Here is a 24264-nt window from a genome sequence, read left to right as displayed (position 1 = left end):
TTGTGAGACGGAACTGTCATCTCTGTCTTGTCATGGAGCACAGTTTAAACTTCTGAAAAAGAGACAAATGTTTGTTTGCAGTGTTTGAATAACGTTCCTGTCTCTCTACAACCTCCTGTGTTTCTGCGCAAATCTGTGACCCAAGCATGACAATATAAAAATAACCATATAAACATATGGTTTCTACTTCGCGGATTTTCTTATTTCGCGGGTGGCTCTGGAACGCAACCCCCGCGATGGAGGAGGGATTACTGTATACCCTGCCGTTCGTTCTTAAACTCTGTAAAGCGCCTTGAGCATTGGAAAGGCGCTATATAAATAAAATGTATTATTATCATTTAGAAATTGTTAGACTGTATAAGCAAATTTAAAGAAATAAAACAAGATTTATAGGCTTTAAACAGAACTTTACTTACAGCAAAAAAGAAAAGATCTTGTTTATCAATTTTGTGTCTACTTTTGTGTGAACTGTTTTACTTTGAATTTTAACTAAAGCTTTTAAAAAAGAAGATATTTTGTCTGTGGAATAATTTCAATGTGTCAAGTTTTTTGGCAGAATCCCATTAAGCATGCTGAAGCTGCAGAACTTTGGTAATTTTTGGTAAACGCAGCTACAGTAACATTAAAGCAAAGCTGCCTATTCAGTGAATTATACTGTATGTAATATTCTTTCGATGTTTACCCATGGCTTGTACTACTTTTTTTTTTTTTTTTTAGATTCCAATTCCATTAAGTCATAGTTGCACGTCTGAACTCAAAAAAGAATCATCAGTTCCGCTAGTTACCAATCATGTTTGCATGGTTTACCTTTAGCCTGTGAATGTTTCATTATATGTAACTCTTGCAGAGCTTTTTCCATCCCTTTAAAAAAATTACATAAGTGAACTAAAAATACACAGCTTATTTTTAAATGTAGAAGTCCAATCGGAGGTTAAGAAGCATTTACTTTTTAAAAATGAAATAAGTTGTTTTCTCAAAGTTTTTTGCATTTTAGATATTAAAGTACACAACTTCATTAGAGAACAGGGATCCCTTTAAGTAGTCTGTTCAGATTAGAACTCTTTTTACGTGGACTTTAGTTTGTTATAATAAAATTCATTATCAGATGTTCCAACACAAGAAGCATATATACAGTATGTACAGTATAGTACAAATAGCATGATTTTGAGTTCAAATTGGATGATTTTTCCACAGCTTTTCTCATAAGTCGATGTCATATTACAGAATTTGAAATTGTTTGGAATGCCAGATTTTCTTATCGCAGTTGATGATCTTATCACTAGACCACGTCAATTTAAACAATTGAAAATGTCACATTTATATACAGTGCCAACCTTCCAGTTTGGTTGTGCTCACTTCTTTTTTACAGCAGCCAATAATGTGCTGCTTGGTGGAACCAGCACTGTATGAATGGTTAACAGCTACAGCAATTTCAGATGCAACATTAGTGCTTTTTTTCCTTTTTCCTTTCTTTTGTAGGACATAGAGAATCTCATCTATCTGATGCCTTATACTTTGTTTCTGACATCCATGATAGGAACATTCCCTATTCCTCATTGCTGCATTGCTACATGACTGGCTTCACAGGAGCATGCCACTGTAGGGTTCGCTACAGCGGATCATCTTTTTTCATATCTTTCTGTCCTCTGCCTCTTGCATGACCTGCATGTCCCCTCTCACCACGTCCATAAACCTCCTCTTAGGTCTTCCTCTTTTCCTCTTGCCTGGCAGCTCTATCCTTAATACCTTTCTCCCAATATACTCAGCATCTCTCCTCTGCACATGTCCAAACCAACACAGTCTTGCCTGTCAGACTCACAAAGTGTATGTAAAGGCTGCCACAGGAATTTGCTAGAAAAGATATGTAATGCTACTTAGCCTTTAGCATTAATTTCCATTTCTATTCCATTCATTTACATCACCTGTTTGCAGAGGAATCTGTTCATTACAATACAGTTTATTATGTAGATTTTGATTATGTTGGGAGTAGCCTGTTTTGTTAACTTCTTACTAAGCATATTTATCATGAAAGGGCGAAAACAATAAAAGGGAAATACAGAAACCTTTATGTCATACGTGCAAGTAGTGAGAAAAGCACTATATAAATGTATAAAGAATGATTATGTCATTACGTCTCTACCAATATTTATAACTTTAGGTCATTATTGCCACAAGTAAAATAAAGTGAAATTCTTACTTGTATGTGCTAGTCAACATACAACTTGTTGCCACTCTCTGATGCCACTCTTACTAGAAGGGTAATATGAATGTTATTTTATATGATATATATCTTTATAACTGTGACAATTGTGTACAGTGCAGTTGAAGAGAATCTGTCTCCTTGCAAAACTGAATTGTAAACACCAAAACATCAACATAAATACAGTAGGAAAGGTATGTCTAGTGCCCATAGCTGTACTGATTCAGATTTAGTAAATGTCCTTTGTATGATATGTTTTGATAAAGTCCTGACAATGCAAATGGGGCATTTTTTCTCTTGCTTGCACGTGAGGAAGTAGAATGTTAGTGCTTGATCTGCACAATCGATGTACCCCTTGTTTTATTTTAGGCTACCACAGTGCAAGTCATTGTGAACAGTGCTTAGGTCAACAATCATTTTGCCTCTGTTCTACAAACCTCAGTGAATCTTTAGGTGACCAAAGTCATTCAAGACAGGGTCGTTTAGGCTCACTGACTTGTTGAATTGATGTGTGTTGAATTTTAAATACGGATATCTTATTTTTGTGTATTGCTATTTACACTTCTTTGGTGTAAACCTAAGACCGTGTCATATATTTATATAATGTAATGTTTGTTGCAATGCAGCGTTCAGAGTAGCAAACAACTGAGTAAAAGATTCAAAAGTCTCATATTTTAACATTTAGTGTGTGATAATACTTGCAGTTCAGTTTTTCACAGAACTTTATTGCATGGCCCCTGGTTATAATTGCCTACAAATTGCTATTAAACTTATTAAAATTGTACTGAAAAATTTGGTTTGATCAAATAAATGTTTTTATTCTTTAATTGTAATAAAATTTTATAACAGAAATACTCCCTTTAAAGAATTTTTTTTGTATTTCATTTTCGTTCCTTTTCTAAAATCTTTAATGCTGTCTCTTCTTTTCTCCTTCAGATTTCAAGACAAGATGGAGAAAGAGTATTCATCATCAGTACCCGAGAAAATTAAATGGATGGAAAATATGAATTGTGCTGTGCTTTTAAATGGGTTTTGGCAAAGGGGACTGATCCTCAGTGTTGTAACAGAAAAATCTGTTGAGGTCTTCACATCATAATGCTATTTGGAATTTTTTTAATCTGCATCTGTAAATAATTATTGATCAATTTATTTTGAAGCAAAATATTGCTTTCAGAGTTGAAAACAAGATAAATCTTTTATACTGATTTTCTGTCATTTATTCTAGTATGTCACCTACTCTTTCTAAACGTCATTGGCAGTAATTAGTGTTGTTTAGCAAATTTACCAAAACATTTCTTGCATCAATTTGCTTGGTTTTCCAGTGACATTGCTGAATTTTTCACTGAAAATTCATTGTGTAACTGGCTTAGGCACACAATTTTTGCCCAGCATGCCATAGTGTTTTGTCTTTGTGTTTTACAGCACAAAGCTGTAGCAGCCAAATTTGGACTAGCTATCACTACCCAATCTGTATTACTTGCACGATTTGAAACACTCATGTGCAGAAACTTCAGACTGCATAAAGTAAGCATACTCCACCTCACACTTTATGGCCCACCCCAATCTGCTTCTTATATGCATGAACAGCGTTTACACACACGTGCAATGTCACTACCCTGATCAGTACTGCAGCTGGATATGCCCCTTGCAAGCATTTCTATTTCTTTTTTAAGGAAAAAAAACCTTATTATACTTCACAGCATGACCTGCATTGAAATACACGTTAGGACATACAACTCACAGTATTTTCATTTGAGGGCTACATCTGCTTATCATAATAAGAATGTTAAGAAAATTCTTTGTTATTTATTCTGTATAGATTCATTGTATGCCTACAGTACATTGTGTCTTTACTACTATGTTAAGCATATTATGCTCCTCATTATGTATTGTAGAATGCATAGTGACAGGAACAAACCGCCTTCACAGAGTTTGCCAAAATTTCTGATCCTTTCTGCATTTTTACCAAACTTGAGGCAGTGTGAATTCAGTGGGGTTCACACATCACTACTGCTGATATATATCTCCCATCATCATTTTAATGTGTGTTCCACATTGTGCACAATGCATAAAAGTAGGCTTCTCCTTCTGTATTTGGCAAGGAACATGCTCACAAAACATGTATGATAAACTTAGTCTGTTTTAGTATTCAGGTTTCAGATATTTTATAATTCTTTTGCAGTATCTCAAATCCATAAAAGCATTACCTTTTTATTCTTTTTTTTTTTTTCTTCAACAAACTTGAAATAAGTTCGCCCTATATCAGGGGTGGATTCAGAGAAAAGTCCTGATTCAAGCTTCAAGTATCATGACATTTTCATTGTACATTTTGTATCTGAAGTTCACCTTTCAAACAAAGTCTCCAATCACGTATTCTGGCGTCATTTTTCCCAGGGAGGCTGAGGAGACTGAACCCTGAATAACTAGAACCCACCCTCTTATTTATACCATCAATTCAGTCTACCAGTCTGTTCAATCCCAGCAGGTTTCCACTCATCACAGGAATAATATTCATTGCTTTTAGTATTTCCTGCCAGATCACATCTACTCTTGTGGTCTTACCATTATTAAACTATTTAATCACTTAAGTGAATTTTGGTCCTAACAAATTCTTACAGTACTGTCCACTCTGAGGATAGTAAAAATTATCCTTTCACTTTTAAATGACGTTTCTAGTTAAGGTTTACGTTTTCTACCATTGCTGAGAGCAACTTTAGCAAGATCCCTGCATACCCTTCACAAGTCATTTTATGAATGGTCAGAACCTCTTTCAAACCATCTTAAAGTCACTGTGACTTCAACAAACTCCATCCACACAAAGGCCTTAGCTTCAGCCTTTACTCAGCTTGTTGCCTTCATTGCCTGCCAGTATCTTTGTTAAATGTGTATCCCTTAACGTTGCAGAAAAGACCTTACTTTAACCTGACGGCCTCTTTTACAATTTTTTACTACCAACAAGTCCTAGGGTAGCTGCCAGAACAGGCACCAAAAAAATTTTTGTTGCACCTGTTTACAGCTACCTCCACTACTAGGACTTAAAGGTGAGCATTTAATTATTTGCCATTTGGGTCCTTTAGGGTTGTTTACTAATACCCCATCTTCCTGCTCTATTTCATAATCCTGGTGTCCATAACATGCATCCTCTATTTAGTTTGCATGACTTCAAAGTTAAATCACTGACATTTGACCAAAGTATACTTATGTTCAACCTGGGGTATGTAATAGACAGTCCATACAGACCTGTCATTGTGGGATCTGTGCCCACCCAATCAGAATGCTACTTGTCGTTTTAGTGATTTTTATAATGAGAAAAAAATGTATTTTGCATAAAATTATGTATACTTGTTAATTATCAAAGAACAGGCAAATGTTTGAATGACAGGCATGCTTCTAGCGGATATGATTGTATTTTGTACAATGTAGGCGGAGTGGTGGCTCTGAGGTTAGGGAGCTGCACTGGCAATTGGAAGGTTGCCGGTTCGAATCCCGTAAATGCCAATATGGACTCTGCTCTGTTGGGCCCTTAAGCAAGGCCCTTAACCTGCATTTGCTAAGCGCTTTGAGTAGTGAGAAAAGCGCTATATAAATGCAAAAAATTAAAAAAAAAAAAAAAAATTATTATTTATTCCCATGTTGGTAGCCACCACTGTCAGTAAGTCAACTTAAAATGTCTCAGCAACTAAAATAGGTCAGAGATAGAAGATGAAGCAAATGTGTCTATTTAATAACTAATATAGCACTTGTAATGACAAAGATAATTAAGTAATTTGCATATATATTATACTGTAGATTTTCCACTGTTTTATCATATATGAACTGTGTCAGTATTTAAAAGAAAATAAATTTTGAAAGGTTCTGTCACGTCAGAGTATCCATCCATTAATTTTCTAAGCCCACTGTACCTTGAGTACAATTGCAGGGAAGCTGGATCCCCAGCAGGCATAGGGTACAAGGCAGGAACAACACCTGGACAGGGCACCAGTCTATCAAGCGCAAACACACACACAACAGGGGCCAATTTAGCATTACCAATCCACCTAACCTGCAAGTCTTTGGACTGTGGAAGGAAACCCATGTGAATAAAGAGAGAACCTGGTACATGAACCCAGGCTGTGAGTTAGTAGCACTTACAATGCGCCACCATACCACCAACTTCAGAGTAAAATTACTCAATCAAGCCACATTTTACAATAATTTGTTTACATAATTTAGCATATTAACTAAATATTTCAACACTCCCCCATCATTTAGAATACATTGCACTTTCAGAAAATTAGATTTAATCACTTATTTCTGAGAAATGCGGCCACATCATTACCCCTCCATGACTAAACACCTGGTCAACAAGGTAACCGGATGAAAGCACTGCCTATGAGGGAGAGTCAAGTAGACAGGACTGACTGTAACTTTAAGGGTTTTTTTTAGTGGTAAGATACAAATAGTTCTAATTCACCCTACTCGGGTTCTGTTCTTCATTTAACCACAACCCCCTCTAGTAAACAAAAGTTTACAAAAACTGAATAAAGGTTGTTATAAAAGATTGAAGATGTGATGTAAAATGTAAAAAATTTATGAGAAGCTCTGGTAAACTGACCAGATTATAAAAGTACTTGCTCAGAATAAGCAGTATAGATGTTGCCGAGAAGAATTTTCTTTCCATTAATGACAGCCACACACAGAGAGCTTCGACATGTACAAAGTAGTAGACACATTTACTGAACTTCATAATAATGGGAGAAATGCTTTGGTATAATTGCGATATCATGCTCATTTGGCATTTAATTCAAAAGTCAGGCAACATAAAATAGAAGTGTTTTTGCATAACTTTTATGTTATGTACTTTCATGGGAACTTTTGCTGTTATATTTGGTTTTTCATGTACTGTATGTGGAGCAGCTCAAATCAGAATGAGCAGAGCTAACATGGTGCTAAGGAGACAAACAAAGATCTTCAGCTGAAGTGGTACAATATTTGGACAATGACACATCAATCAGTTCTTAGGTTCAACTTTCTAGCAAGTGTCACTGTCTGAACACATTGTCATGTCAGTGATTCTTGACTCTTAGATCTTGCACACGATCATTCCATTCTTTACAGTGCTGTCTGCAGTAAATTGAAAATATTCAAAATTCATAATTCCTGGTGCTAATCCCTCCATTGCCATTGTCTTCAAAACGCACTCATTAGTAATGAAGATTTATGCAGGTTTTTTAACAGAAAGAAGAAAAGAAAAATAATTATTGCATTATAACACAAGACTTTGCAAGCCATTTATTTTATGTAAAAGTCACAAGTCATCAGTAAGCAAGTCTAAGTCAAGTTGAGTCATTTTTAAATTATTTTTAAGCAAGTCACTAAAATTAGGAATCTAGTCTGACTCGTGTTGCTGACCTCTGTGACTGAATCCACATGTAAACCCCAGATGACTCATGTCACCATTTTCAAGTTGTAGGATAAAACTCCAGTACTTAGCATTAGGTCTTTGTTCATGCAGCCAGTTTCCTATTTTCAGTAATTGTGTAAGGCATTTTGGTGGTTTACCATTGCAATTTCTCCCAAGGGTTTAAATTTTGAATATTCTCAATAGTGTTGAGTTATTTTAGTTATGGGTATGGATCACATTCATTAATAAATTAGAGTATGTCATTCATGTTTCTTCATTTTATTTTACCTACAACTTCATTTTGTATTCAGTGATTCTACACTGCTAGTTCATGTTTTTTGTTTTAATTTTCCATACATAACCCCTTTTTCCCTCCATAATCCGTCCATTGATATACATATGTACTGTATCTTTTTACTGATAGGTGTATCCAACCTCACATTCAACTCTTGTCAACCAAAGCACCATTGCTGCTAAATCTCTCTTAACTTGAAGGTGCATTTATCCATAATAAGAACATTTTTGTTGTATACCTCTTGCTTTTCATAACAGGGGTAGGACAGTTTCAGTGCTACATTAAGGACAGAGTGAGGAGTAGTATGCATTATTCTATGCACTGAATTATGACAAGCTGTTATTTTGCACATACTGATTGCTTTCTTTAAGCCTTTTACATTCAAATGTTTTTGTCTTTCCAAATATAAATATAGCTTTTAACTGTTTGTTAAAATGTATATGTTCTGCTAGAAAAAATTCACACTATATAATTTATTAAATGCTGAATTGGGTTGTTTTGTACTGAATATCATAGAATTGTCACTTAATTTCCAAATATGAATGAACAACTGATTTTTCTTCTTTGTTTTAGGTACTGTGTATTGATTTTGGCTATAAAACAATATCAGATATTAGCATGGTACGAAAGTTAAAAGAGGAATATAACTCTGAAGGTATGGCGCTGGAATGCTCAATAAGTGGCATAAGGTAAACAAAATTATTGCTTTGTGACAAAGTTGTGCTGATTGACTGTTCACTTGTAATCACCCAAAAAAGTTAATGTTTTTGATAGAAATTAATAATTTTTGATTCTACATTCCATTAAATTGATTTTATAATAGTCATTACTAATGCTGCAAATGGCCTTTAATGTTTGGAATTACTTATTTATGTTTATTTTTCACACATCACTCTGAAACCTAACCAGTGGTCCCGTTTTCATCAGGCACTACTCCAATGTCCTAATGGTAAACTCCTCATCCTTAATTGGTTTTTAGAGAAACTTTGTAATTGTGTTACCACAACTGGAACCAGTTAGCATTTCGATATGATTAATTAATGATGAACCAAAACTAGTACATTTCTGTGTGATTTCAAACTTTTAAATGCAAATGTATTATTTTTTATAAGTTTTCCTCAAGGTTCATTTAAGTAGATACATTGTCAGACTTTTGGGTTGTCTGGAAAAAGCCAAAGCCTTTCTATACTTACTTTGGGTAGTTATGCCACAAGATAAGCCTCATTTTGCTTACATTCTGTAATTTATTTCAATTATTTATATTGTTGCTTTTTGTAATGTGTGAATCTGTATATCAAGAAGATTTTAAGTATTTTAATTTAAAAAAATTTTTATTTCTTTTTCTTGCTTTTACTGTCTTTTAACATTGCTAATTCACAAACATGTGACTATTTAATAAAATATTATCAATCACATGCAATCTATGTAATTAGCTTGAATTACTTGAAATTTATAGTCATCCATGTCAGAGACTTCAGAAATAATCAAACTCTTGTGATTGATATGTTTTATTTGATACTGAGTGTATTAATTAAACATTTTTTTAAACATGCAATAATATATTACATAATAACTGCTTTTCACTTCACACATTATTTAAGGATATTCTACTTTCCAATGCTCTTAACTTCTCTGTCCATATTTTTTTGTTAGCTTCACATTGTTTTCCCTTTTTTGTTAAAAAAAAAAAATCTGTTCAGATTAAACATTATATGTCTAAATGACAAGTATGATTTGTTACCATTTTTCTATAGCATAGTATATAAGTATAGTATATAATAGCAATAGAAATAAAAAAGCACAGTAAACCAATCAATTAAATATCTGTTATTGTATCTAGTATTTAAAATACCTTGAATTTGTACCTTCGTCCCTAAATAATCATTTTTAAATACTATTCAAATATTTTACTGTCTTAAAATATAAGTAACAAGCATAGCAAAACACCCATTTGTTAAAAACGAGTTTAATGGTACAATGGTAAGTCTTTCTATTTCAAATGTGTTGTGCATTTACAAACCTCTGTTCACCAAATATGTTAGCCCTTCTTTGTTTGTGCTTCTTGTTGCCTTTCTTCGTTGCACATTACAGCTCTGTTGTGGACGACGTGAACATTCATCGGACATTCCCACCCTCTTGTGGACACCAAACAACATCCAGGCAAGGCCATGGATACTGAACACATTATCGCTTTATGCATAGAGAGATTTAATTATCAGGATTTGAAAAATATTTGTTTGCAGTCCCTATGAAAGAAACTTTGTTTTGTGCCATTTATATAAATATTCAATATGCACATTTATGTATGAGAGATTACAAAAAATGATCACTTTTATGTTTAAATCAGCAAACTTCCTTTTCCTTTTCTTTTAGTATTCAAGTCTTTGCATCAAAGCACACTACCAGAAACAGGAAGTCTTGCTTTTAACAGTTTTTTGGAAGAGGATTACATTTTTTAAGACATAAAAACATTTTAAAATACAGCCGTGAATATTCAAATTAACCATTAAAATTACAAGATAAAACAGCTACTCATAGTAAACAGGGCATCTCAGCTGGAATAAAAAAAATTATTACCCTGTTATTAATGAGTGTAGGTTTACATAGGGTGTACATATTGAAGGTCTGTAAGGAAAACTAGTAAACACTTTATTATCAACTTTCAATTAATAGATTTTTTGTAGTAATTGTTGTAGGTAGTTTAAACTTAAATATGAATATTTAATACATTTCCAGTGTGTCTCTCTTCTGGAATCCCAACAATTCACAACTATTCTCTTAATGATTTGTCTTAAGAGTCTAATATGTTTTGAAAAGTAGTATATTCAGTTTCTAATGTTGTTCACAGTGTGCGTCATTTGTTCCAACTGTTCGACATGATTTGTCAACATGTGTTTCACATCACTTAGTTAAGTACTATAGTTATTCACTCTCCTGTCTATTTAATTTTCCATATTTTCTAGAACTTTATACAACTTTACCTCATATTGCTCATATCTTTATATATTCTTACATTCATTTCTTTCAGTTTTTTTTTTTTTATTTATTTTTAATATTCATCTGCAGCCTGACTATTGGTGTCTTTGGATCAGAAGCATACTGTGGATAATCTTCTGCACTGTGGTTCAGTGATGTCTCTTAGCCATTTGGTATCAGGACGAGTGTCAAAGCAAAAGTTTCATACAAAGATGTCACAGGGCCCACTCGTGCTTTTTCAGAATAAATTTGATAAGCTTTACCTTCTGATTTTGGTTTGGGTCTGACTAAGGACAGGGTTAAATAGTCAACTGTTTACAGATGCACAGTGCAAAGGACTGAAGCCCACTTGGCTGATCAGGGCAGGCTTTGAAGCATACAGCATATTAGTCTCCTCTCGTTCATGTTTGTGACAGGCAAACAAAGCACTTTGAATACACCAGCTGTTCATTGCCTTTTCCCTTTTCTTTTGATTCCTTCTGTTGCTTTTACTTTTTAGACAACATACATTCCGTACTTTCAGCTTATCTCAAATAATTGAAAAAAAAATTGTGAATTGCAGCACTGCGGCTGATAGAATGCTATATCAAACGTCCATCTCCAGCAATAGATGAGACCAGAGGCCAATGGCTAGCCAGTAAAGGTGTTATTTTGCTAGACTTTTTGTTAATAGTGGAAAAATGTTTAGTATAAAATGTGCCAAATTGCAAGTAGTATCATATAAGATCAACTACGACAGCACACAATTAAACAGAACTTTCTCTCTAACTCTAACTGACTGGATCATTAAGGCAGAAATTGCTGAGATAGTGTACATTAATATTAATTAGTAAAAAAAAAAAATAGATTCAGGGTTTTTCTTGTTTGGTTGTAGTGGATTGACACATTGTGGCCTATAGGGATATAATTTACACCTTAGCTTCAGGCAACACATTACAGTACCCAATATTTCAAAGCATTCAAAAATGCAATACTGTTATACATATATTGTAATAGTGTCTTGCTGTGTGGTCCTTGATAATTCCCACCACTAGAGATGTCACATTAACAGATATTTGGTACTAAGATGATATCAAAATGATGAAAATGTAATAGCACTATCTTTCTTACAATATCAGTAGTACATAGTGAAGCCTTGTACAGCACTGATAAGTGAATGCAAGTCAATGTTTTACAGAATTATATATAGTATAATGCACAATAATTTGTGATAAAAGCATGAGTAAAACTACCCATGAAAATAGCTCACAGTGCTACAGGCACCACATTAACACATCTTAAAAATAAAAGCAGCAAAAACAGCACAAGTCAAGTCTAGAAAATTGTGATTGAGGCAAGATTATTTCAGCCTGTGTTTGCCAGAATCATGCTTGTCATTTAAAAAAAAAAATACACGCATGTATGCTTTTATTATTGCCACTTTTATCCCGTTAAGTAATTGTTTATAATGTAGATTCTGAGATTAGTCACTTTTTAACACCAACTCCTACATAGTCCTTATGAATAAACTGAGGTTTTGCAGTTGTTCTCTAACTGGATGTTGGTTGACACATTCATCCATTTTCTAGCCGGCATATAATTTTCAGTTTCAAGGGATTATAGAATGTAGGTGGAATCTGCTTCACTGGCAGGCTAACAACAGTTGCATCAAGTACAAATTGGAACAGGTTTCAAATGATGTGGCTGTTTGATTTGTGTAAACAGGCACTGAAATGAACTGCTGCATTTGTTAATAGCATAATAAATTTTATTTAGCTATTTGATGCTAAGTAATTTCGTTGTGTTACACAATGACAATAAAGTGCTTGAAAACAAATCATGTCTCTGTATATGATGATGCATCGCAGAGACATGCAGTTACAGCAATTCAGGCTATACATACTACAGTGATCCCTCGCTATATCGCGCTTCACCTTTCGCGGCTTCACTCCATCGCGGATTTTATATGTAAGCATATTTAAATATATATCGCGGATTTTTTGCTGGTTCGCGGATTTCTGCGGACAATGGGTCTTTTAATTTCTGGTAAATGCTTCCTCAGTAGGTTTGCCCAGTTGATTTCATACAAGGGACGCTATTGGCAGATGGCTGAGAAGCTAGATTGCTTACTCTTCTCTCTCTCTTGCGCTGACTTTCTCTGATCCTGACGTATGGGTATTGAGCAGGGGGGCTGTTCGCACACCTAGACGATACGGACGCTCGTCTAAAAATGCTGAAAGATTATCTTCACGTTGCTATCTTTTGTGCAGCTGCTTCCTGAAACGACATGCTGTACGGTGCTTCGCATACTTAAATGCTCGAAGGGCACGTATTGATTTTTGACTGAAAAACAAACTCTGTCTCTCTCTATCTCTCTCTCTCTCTCTCTCTCTCTCTCCCTGCTCCTGACGGAGGGGGTGTGAGCTGCCGCCTTCAACAGCTTTGTGCCGCGGTGCTTCGCATACTTAAAAGCCAAACAGTTCTATTGATTTGTTTGCTAGAGATTGTTTTCTCTATCTATGTGACATTCTGTGCTCCTGACACGCACTCCTTTGAAGAGGAAGATATGTTCGCATTCTTTTAATTGTGAGACAGAACTGTCATCTCTGTCTTGTCATGGATCACAGTTTAAACTTTTGAAAAAGAGACAAATGTTTGTTTGCAGTGTTTGAATAACGTTCCTGTCTCTCTACAACCTCCTGTGTTTCTGCGCAAATCTGTGACCCAAGCATGACAATATAAAAATAACCATATAAACATGGTTTCTACTTCGCAGATTTTCTTATTCCGCGGGTGGCTCTGGAACGCAACCCCCGCGATGGAGGAGGGATTACTGTATATATGTGTGTGTGTGTATTGTGGACGAAAAAGGCACACTGACAGCAGGCAGATAATATTTCTTTAGTTCTCTGTATTATTCATTCGGAGTCACAGTAAGTAGAGATTCAAAGAGCATAACTTATTGCCGCAAAGCTCAGTTTGAACCCTGATCAAAAGTCAGGAGGGGTTTTTTTATACTTCAGCATCTCGTGATTAATAAGACAGAAAAACATCCGTATCATCTAAGTAGAGTTAAACAATATGTCTGTTGAGCTAAGCATTATCTGTGTTCTCAACGCTAAGCACAGGAGAGACGCCTTGCAATAAACTACATGTACTTTCTGCAGCCTTGTGACCTTGTCCCTGAGACATTCACTCTGAGAAAGGGAAAACAAGAAACAGTTTAGATTTTATTCATGTGGACACTATTTCTCCTGAACCCTGGAATAACATATTTTTGTTAGTTCATAAGCCAAGTGTCTCTCACTGGCAAGTTACAAAATAGTTGTTATAAAATTCTAATTTACTATACATGGTGCTGAGGAGAACATTCTTCTTCTACAATATATATATATAATATATATATATACACACACAAATACTGTATATAGATCCAAATATAGGCACTTTACAGTAGATATATTGTATACACATACATGCACAGTATATAATAAAACACAAGTTTGGAATGAGCACATTTACCACTGCAAAATATTAAATTTGGCTGTTTTTAATTTCTAGACCGGCTGGTGGTAATGATTTTTGGACTGCGACTGCATGTGAAAATATAAAATTCTATTTAACTGGAGTTTTGGCCACCATGATAATAAAGGTGAGTAAGCAAAGAAAAATTGGCAAATATGGTGTGATATCAAAAAAGATTTAATAATTAGTAGAGTTATTCTAGTTTAACTAACTATACATATTTAAAGCCAGCCACACAAACATTTCTTATTACTTATTTTAAGAAATGCTCAGTCAACAAGTGCATTATGGATAATTCTAATGTCCTTTGAACATCAAATTCAATATTTTGTCTGTATTTACTAATGTCCTGTATGAACTTAGATGTTCCATTTACTAAGACAGGAAGAGACTGACCAAACAATCCTTGTACAAGTTAAAAGTCATTATATTTCTGCTGTCTTTATCATTAATCCTGTCAACTATCATCCTAGCTTGTTTTGTCTTTTTAATATACAAGTAAGCCCGCGATTCACTAGCGAATCGGAAATCCTAGAATGGCAATCAGTTTCTGTTCCGTCCGATATGTGGATGGATGACATATCATGGAGGGCGGGTGTGTCTGGGGAAATGTCATTTAATCCAATAAGCATATCTGTACTAAAGCGGTTTCGTTTTGTGGAAACGTGAGTCTGTTGCCTTCGCCGACACCGACTGCTTGAACAGGTTGTGGTGTTTGGGGGCCACCTACTGACTCTGGGAAGCCGCTGCGTCTGACTGTGGGGCGAGCGCAATATGTGCCTCGGTGGAAAGCCGCTGCGTGAAGACATATCATGGAGGGTATATGCGGTGGTGTGGGCAGTCGTGTCCGGGCGGCCGGACAACTTGGCGTGCACGCTTTACCTGAGGTGTAGTTCACAGGTCGTAGTCTCGTTTCTGTGTTTTCTTTGGTTTGAGCCACGACTCCTTTCGCAAGCGCGTTGTAGGCACGCGCGTTGTCACAGTTGGTTTGAGCCGTGACTCCTTTCGCAAGCGTGTTGTAGGCGCGCACGTTGTCACGGCATGGACCTTTGGTTTGAGCCGTGACTCCTTTCACAAGCGCGTTGTCATAGTTGGTTTGACCCGTGACTCCTTTCGCAAGCGCATTGTCACAGCATGGACCTTTGGTTTAAGGCGTGACTCCTTTCGCAAGCGTGTTGTAGGCGCGCGCGTTGTCACAGCATGGACCATTGGGGTTTCCGTACATCCGGTGAGCCCTGCGCCCATCCAGTTTACAACCTTCGGTTAGTAATATGGATCAGAGTTCCAGTAGCATAAATGTATTTGCTTCAGAATAATATAAAACAATCTAAATCATGAATTAAAGATGAAAATTTAATTTATCATTTGTTAGATCATTATAGTTAACCAAGGATAATCTTACTTACTTAATATTTGTACTGTCAGGTAATTTTCTGAGCCTTTTTTGTATTTAAATGTTCTTTAATTTCTTAAATTTTGTAATTTTATGAAATTCAGGGAATTTTAACCATTTATCTTGATAGCAATGGGTTTTAATAGAAATGATAACGTCTCTGGATAATCTACTATTTAAAACTGAATCTTCTAAGATATTGGCATTAGGTATTAATTGGTACAGGATTTTGATATCTGTCATGTGAGTGTTTGTTTTACTATTTTGTCAATCATTTCTTTCATTCATGAGTTAATTTAGGAAAAAAAACTACTCAGTCAATTTTAGGATTGTGAGAAGGTGGAAATCTTGCTGGCGACACTGGATGCCATGTTTTATATTTGCTGTTAAATGGAGCAAACTTTGAAAAATGGAGGTGACTCACAGAAGAAATGTCAATAAATGCAATTAAAAAGATCATAATCAACAATCCATCCTATCTGTCATAAAAAAAACTAGTCATTAATTAAAAGTCGTAGTCAAAAAGAGGTCAATTGATATAAATAAAGAGGTGAACAACAAGACACAGAGGCTTCTTTTGAATTATTCGCAAATTTAGTTGAGGAAAGTTCATCACAAGCAACCTTTTAACATGGCACCTGACATCATTGACATGACACGACCACCAAGGCACAACCCCAGCAACTGGGAATGCATCTGATCAATGGGACTATTAAAATGAAAATGTTCAGGAAAATCAACATGGTGTTGAAATTAGGCATAAAACAATCATAACTCTCTGAAAACATTTTAGGAAGTTAACATAAATTCATCAGCCCAAAATGTCTATTATTGCATATAAAGATAAGAAAAATTGATTAAGAAAAACTCATTAAAAAATAATAAATAATAACAATCCTAATAACAATGTTGGAAATGGCCCTTGACCATTGCATCAGTATTTTAAAATAGGTCATTTGACTTGTGACAAATAGTTAAAAGGAGGGAGATAGAAGTAAGACAACATATCCTATGAAAATAAATCGAGGAGAAATATTACATTTTAATAATAAGGTATTATTTAAAGGAGACTGAAAGCTTAGACCAAGAAAGATTAGAGGAATAGACTTCACTGATGAAGAGTAAAACTATTTTGAGGAAGATATGGCTTCAATAGAGGCAAGAAAATGAACTCTAAGATTGATGAAGCCTTTAGTCATTGACACTCAACCCATATGTGAAGGAGCATAATAGAGGATTTTGTTCAGGTGACTTTACCACCAGATAGGGTTTCATATTTCTTAAAAAGTGCAGAATATGAGATATGTTAGAATGTTACCAGGAGTACATTGTGTTCATAGAGGGAGATTTTATTAAGGTAAATATTTCTTTAAGTAAACATGTTGAGCATTTGACAGTAATGAGTTGAGCAGATGTTTTAAAGTAACAGATGTAATATACCAATATTTTTGATGAGAAACAGATGATTGATTGAAAAATTGCTAATGAAGGCTGCTTTGTGAGATTAGTATAATGTTTTTATTGGGTTTATAAATTGTGTCCAAGAACTGCTATTATACTGTACAAATGTTTATAATTGTGGCCATCTCAACATTAAGTAATAAGAGTAATGTGTAATTCTGACCTCACAAAGGCTATTAGAAAGTAAGTAGCATGCCAGGGGCCTTTGAAAATTATCTGTAGGTGGCTGGTTGATGATAAAGCTGGTTTGGTTAGAGAGAATTCATTCAAGGCAAGGAACAAACCCTGGACAAGGGCGCCTGTCCTTCACAGGGCAAAAACACACACCAACGCATCAAGCACACACTAGGGCCAATTTAGGATTCCTAATTCATCTAACCTGACTGTCTTTGGACTTTGGGAGGAAACCAGAGTACCCATAGGAAACCTACACAGACATGGGGAGAACATGCACACTCTACACATGATTCTTTACTGTGAGGCAGCAGCGCTACCACTCTGCCATTGTGCCTCCTCCTTTGCATCAGTAGTGCATTAAATGTTTTTGGGTGTTCGACATGTGCAACTCATGTTTCCATTTAACCAAAACATGGCACACACCCCAACCCCCTAAAAATAAAGGAATTAGTTTTCTTGTAGTTCAGTGATAGTTTTTAAAAGAAAAAAGTATGTGTTTTTTTTTTTGTTTGTTTTTTTTTTCCCCCCCTCAGAAGCTTTAGTTATCAGGACATAACTAACAGGCAATTAGTTTTCACCAAGTCTTATCAGGAAAATTTAACCTCCACTAACAAACAGCACATAATAGAATTTTTATTAAACTAAAAGTGACCTAGCATGCAGGGGCAGTGTGGAAAAATTTAGCATACCCTGGGATTCAGCAGCTTGTATGACCACAGTAATAACTTTTTTTTTTTATCATCATCAATATCATACATCATATTGGTCGAAAACATAGCAGGCTTCATTTCATTGATTTTTAAGGCAATTGTCTATTTACTTCCTTTTTTTTTTTCTACCACCATTTCTCAATGGGTTTGAGTTCCTGACTTTGCCTTGGTCCTTCCACAATCTTGATTACTTTTTTTTTTTTACTCATTTGCTTGCTTAAGATTATGCTCTAATTAGACAAACAGCTATGTATATCTTTGAGGCTTTAGCAGTCAGATAGGTGGTCCTCACACTTTCCTTTAGAATACTCAGATATAAAGATGTGTTTTTGGTAGAGACTATGCTAGTACAACAGGTCCTGTGTCTGTAAAATAAGTGGAAATCATCACTACTCCACAACTGCTTGACAGTTGATGTCGTGTTTTTTGGTGATGAACTGGGTGTTGCGTTTCAGCAAAAATGGTATTCTGCTTAATAACCTAACAATTCATTAGTTCAGAGGACATTGTTCCACAGCTCTTGTTCCTTTTTCAGGTAATGCTTTGTAGATGTTTCTTTTTTAGCAAGCAGAGCTTTCTACTGGATACCCTTCCATGAAAGCCATTCTCGTTCATTTCATTTCTAGTACTGAAGTCTTAAAATATAATATTTATGATGCTAATAGTGGATTGTAGATCTCTGTATGTATCTTTTAAATTTTTTGCATTTTTTTCTGAGCATCATCTGATCTTTTGATTGTGAGCTTTCGGGGGAACAAACTCCTGGTAAAATTATTCACCTTGAATGTTTTCCTTTTATAAATAACACTTTGCCATGTAGAAAGTGGATTTCAAATTGTTTGTAGTTCCTTCTCTGAAAATATTGGGGGTGTCTTTCATCTTTGGAATTACATTCCTGTAAACCCAAAAATCTTCTGTCCAATCTGGTGGAAGACTTGCTTTTATATATAGGTGAAAGCTGTTTCTGATTATTAGTAAATTGAGTGTTTTTGATTTACTCCAAAAGGTTTAATTATCTTCTCTATTGATGTGATCACAGGAAGAGCATCCTGTATATAATTTTTCAAAAGTTACTTATTCATATTGGTTTATTGTTTATCTGAGGTTAGATTTATCTAATTTTATGATTCAGTAAGCAGTTCAACTATGGCTAGTTATGTTCTGATGTGTACATCCATAGCATTTAAAGAGGATATGCTTTTCCACATGACTGTATATCAGGATATGTTTTGTGAATGTCTTTTTTTTTGTTGTGGCCACTATAGGAGAACACCTTCTAAGATTGCCTCATTTAAAGCACCATGAGAAAGTGAAGCAAATTTGCCATTCAGATGAGGTCCAGTAATTTGTCATTGCCAAATTTAATAATTATACTTTCTTCCAGAAGAAAGAACTTCAGCTAACTATGCACTTATTTCTGTGCAGTGTGAAGGATTGCCGGCTTTCTACTCCGGCCCTCACCCCCAGGCCGCCAGGAGGAGCTCTCCCGACAGCATGAACGTGCCCTGAATTCCAGCAGGGCATCATGGACTCTGTAGTTTATATGCACAGCCCTGCTGGATACCATGGGGGCCTCCAGGAGTCGCTGTAGGGAGGTTGTCGGACTCTTATGTGCCCTATAACCCGGAGGTGCGTCAAGATCACATGACAGGAAGAAACGGCGTGCCTCCGGGGTGAAGAAGAGTTTTTTATATGACCCGGAAGTGTTCCTAGTCACGTGGACAGAGAGGACGAAACACTTCCGGATCAGGACTATAAAAGGACTATTGGAAATCCCAGATGTTGAGCTGAGCTGGGTGGAAGGGTGGCAACGCGTCTGGGAGTGGAGGATTGGTTATTGTTTATTGTTGTTATTATTGAGTATTGTGGAGAGGAGGGTGCTTTGTGCACTTATTTATAATAATAAATATTATATTTGGACTTTTACCTGGTGCCTGACGTCTAGTCTGAGGGTTCAAGGGGTCACGGAGACCTCGATCCATCACAGCAGTCTTTGAGTAATTCTTCTTAAGAGCAATGATGACTTAATGCAAGTGTGTATTATTCTACTGGGAATGTTATTGTGTTAGATTTTTTAGGGATATATACTCATTGAGCAAATTATTATGAATACTATACTAATATTGAGTAGGGTCTCCTTTTGCTGTCACAGTAGCCTTAATTCTTCATGGTATGGATTTCGCAAGATGTTGGAAACATTCCATTCAGATTCTGGTCCATATTGACATGATCGGATCACATAGTTTCTCCAGATTTCTATTGGATTCAGAGCTGGTGACTGGGAAGACCACTTAAGAACATTGTACTCATTGTCTTTCTTATGAAACTAGTTTGAGATGACTTTAGCTTTGTGATATGGTGCATTAACATGCTGGAAGTACCCATTAGACATGGTCAGCAACATTACTCAGGTTGGCCATGACATTCAAAAGATGATTGATTAATATTAACACGCTGAAAGTTTACCAAGAAAACATTTCCCATATTATTACACCACTACCAACATCCTAGACTATTGACACAAGGAAGATAGGATGCCTAAATTAATGCAGTTGGTGCCAAATTCAGACCATTCCATCTGTGTGCCACAAGATTGACATTAGTCAGACAAGGCCATGTTTATCTGAGTTCACACCCTTTCTGCTCATACCAGTCTGGCCATTCTCTTCTGACCACTTTCTCACATGGCATTTCTGACTATAGAACTGCTGCTCATTGGATATTTTTCTGTTTTCTGTACCATTCTGAGTACACTCTAGAGACTGTTGTCTGTGGAAATCCCAGGAGTTCAGTAGTTACTGAAATACTCAAACCACACCATAAGGCACCATCAATCATGCCACAGTCAAAGCCACTGAGATCCCATTTTGAATATATACCAGTTAACCTTGTCTTTTTTTTTTTTTTATAACTACAGTCCCTTGTGTTGAATAAACAGAACTGGAAAGTGAGTGGCCAATGGGAGGGTTTCTTAAATAAATGTTCTCTTTCAAGCAGCACGTCTCTATTGCCATTTGCAGTGGGGGGTGTGGTGCTGTATTAAAATTCAGCAATATCTAAGCAGTCCAGCATAGACATTATGGGAAAAGAATGTAATAGTAAAGTCATAATCATTGCAACACCGTGTTTTGTGAAGAGAAGAGTAAAATCTAAGATGAAAAATTAAAAAAAGCATTGATCAAATTATGGTCTGTGTATAGATTACATATTGTAAAAATGGGAAATGGGGAGTGCACTAAAAAAGGATTGATTGCAGTATTTGCATTAACGCCAACAATGGTTGACAAAGACCACAAACTTTTTAACCATGATATTAGAGGTGAGCGTTTGTAGATTGAAACAGCAGTTTCTACCTACCAATTAAGCTTTGTTGGCTTAATTGAGTAGAGACAAAAGCCACAATCCTATAGTATTTGTTTGCAATGACAGATATTGGCAACCACTGACACTGTTCAGGAGGGTTTTGCACCAAAGATCAGAATCCAAAGCGCTAATATTTTAAAAATATTGACTTTAGAAGTGATTGGCATAAATGAGCAAAAGTAGAAAGTGATATAATGCCAGAAAGAAACTGTACGCCAAAGATCCATAACCTGTTCTTATCATGTCTGTATACAATATAAATAGTAATATGAGGCATTAGAGTTCATTGTTCTACCCAGATAGTTCAATACAAATAAGCAAAAAATGTTGAACTTGAGTATCATTTTGGCTAGTCTGAGAACTCACCATGACAATCCATAGAAGGTGACCGCCTTTTATAATCTGGAATGATTCTGTGGCAGCCATGAGTCTACAGTCCTGTTCCACTGTCTTCCGGAACCAATTCTTCAAAGACTAGGGGGCTCCGCCCCCTGCTCGCTTCGCTCGCCAACCCCTGGTGTTGGGAATGACAAAGAGCGTGATGTATGAATGAGATATAGAATAGTGTGAAGGTGTAGATGATGCAAATAGAAAGCAAACAAAGTGTGTGGCACAGTGTAAAGGTTTATTGGAAAATTTCTTTGTACACGCCGTTTAAGTGTAAAAGGTAATTCCAGGTCAGAACTTGTAAGGTCAATGAAGATGGTCATTATCGTGATCAGAGTCAACTTTGTCAGAGCTTAGAAAGAGTTGTGTCTCTCCAGGAAGAAATGGAATGACTTGGGTATTTATGTTTTCCACATTAATATTTTTTGGACATAATATAGTGCGTTGTGTTAAAAGGGGCATTTGGTCTAATGAGATTGCTGTTCCAAATCTCTCTGTAACTAAGTCGTCGCAGATAAAGGCTTGAGGAATTGTAATAATATGTGGCTGAAGTCCATCTGTATTGGTGAGTGTACCATCTCTCAGTTGTAATAAGCAATTGTTATGATCTGGTTCTGGACATCATATCTTTTTTACTAACTGTATCTTTTGAAAGCAATGGCAATTGTCTGCGTATTTTAAGGTGCACTGAACAATAGCTGAGTGCATGGCATCTGGAAGAATAGCTAATCACTGTTTAAAATCTCCTCCTAATAAAAGTACCTTTCCTCCAAATCGAATATTATTATTCATAAACGTTTGTAGAAGTTTATGAATGGTGTTGAGTAAGTGACTTCATGCCATTGTACATTCATCAATAAACAACATTTTTTGAAGACGGATGTCACGTGCAGTGCCCACCGTTAATGTTCATAGTGGATACCGATTTGTAGGATCTAATGCAGTTGATAAAGATTTCACTTTCAGGTACATCGTCAGTTAGAATCTTCTGTAGATATTCAGTATATGAATGTAAAGAAGGCAGTCTAATTTGACCCTTTTGACAACAACGTCTAAATGTATTACTTGTATTGCCAGTTGTTTCTTCAGGGAAGTGAACTGAATGACAATGATTGCAAATGACATTCATTAATCGGAATGAATTTTTCCGGGGTATGTTTTGCTTGTGCCGTTTGAGAGGCGCGTTGTTGCATATGTAGTATTTGGGACGTGTTGTTTTGGAGCTGTAATCGATTTGCCTGTGCTGTGTGAGACGCCCGTTGTAGCCTTCCTTGCCGTTAACGTATGTCTGAGACGGGAGGTGTTTCGTTTTGAATCCGTGCCTGTTGTGATGCAGCACTTTGATTGATAGTTTGCGTCATGTGGATCCAGGATGTAGATTTGTGCATATTTGCGTTGTTGATTTGTTTCAGGGTGCACTGTTCCAATGCGATGCAGTATTTGTGCACATATGCGAAAGCAGTATGGGCCATTGCCTTTTGGTGGCCTGATATTTACTAAAAGCAAATGAACTATTGTAGGATCTAACGCAGTTCATAAAGTTTTTACTTTTAGGTACATTGTTAGTTAGAAGCTGTAGTTGAGCTTTGCGTTTTTGGAGTCGAGACATTTTTTCTTTTAGAAATATGGATAAGTAATAAGAAGTATTGCACTCACTGTTAATATGGAGACTTTTCTGCGGTTGAACGGTTAATAGTGCCTTATGGTAATGAGATCCACCTATGCTGCATAGCCGTCTATTTTGTTGTTTCTTTCATGTTCGTGTGTTTGTTCCTGTTATCCTTTCCTTTTCGTTTTGTACCCGTGACCGTGTATTCATGACTTGTTTCAATATGTTTCCTTTTCTGCAGTTGAACGGTTAATAGTGCTTTATTGTAAGGAGATCCACCAATGCTGACACCTATGCTGTCTAGTGTGAAGGTGCTGACGTTCACTTTAGAATATGTGGCTTTGGGTGTGACTTCTTATGGATGTGGGTGGGGGTGGGGGGGGTTGTTGAGGATTGTTGTTGCGCGAGCGTCTTCTTTCTTTTTGTGTTCCTTTGTCTTGTTGAATCCCCCTCTTTGTGTGTGTCCCGTCCCTCGCTTGTAGGGTCTGTGGGGTGGTTTTGTGTTCTTTTTTTTGTGTTCCGTGGGCTTGTTGAATCCCCCTTTTGGTGTGTGTCCCGTCCGGTGCCTGGGGGGTGGGGGGGTGCCTTGCTGTTGTGTGCGAGCCTCTTTTTTTTTTTTTTTTTTTTTTTTTTTTTCGGGTCTAGTTTCGTGTGCAATGTGTTTCGTGCTTTTCCTGCGTTTGACTTTGCGCCTCATTTCTCCTTTTTGTATGTGCTCACTCCTTTTTTCTGTGGTCTTGTCCGCCACTCGCGGCCCCTCATCCGCCTTTGTCGCCCTCTTTTCTCCGCCTTTCTCCGACTCTCGC

General features: G+C 36.2%; 1 protein-coding gene across 1 annotated transcript in view; it reads left to right on the top strand.

The window, feature by feature from the left end:
• Positions 1 to 24264, top strand: part of rnf17 (ring finger protein 17) — a 234783-nt gene that overhangs the window by 82875 nt on the left and 127644 nt on the right. The window contains exons 9-11 of the mRNA XM_051926656.1: positions 3137 to 3281; positions 8452 to 8567; positions 14395 to 14485. Of these exons, the coding sequence (XP_051782616.1) occupies positions 3137 to 3281; positions 8452 to 8567; positions 14395 to 14485 (352 nt within the window). The remainder of the gene's footprint in view (positions 1 to 3136; positions 3282 to 8451; positions 8568 to 14394; positions 14486 to 24264) is intronic.

The sequence above is a fragment of the Erpetoichthys calabaricus genome, chromosome 4 (assembly GCF_900747795.2).
Source record: "Erpetoichthys calabaricus chromosome 4, fErpCal1.3, whole genome shotgun sequence".
NCBI classification, from domain to species: Eukaryota; Metazoa; Chordata; class Cladistia; order Polypteriformes; family Polypteridae; genus Erpetoichthys; species Erpetoichthys calabaricus.
Note: the sequence above shows the minus strand (reverse complement) of the source record. Positions and strands in the feature narration are given on the sequence as shown.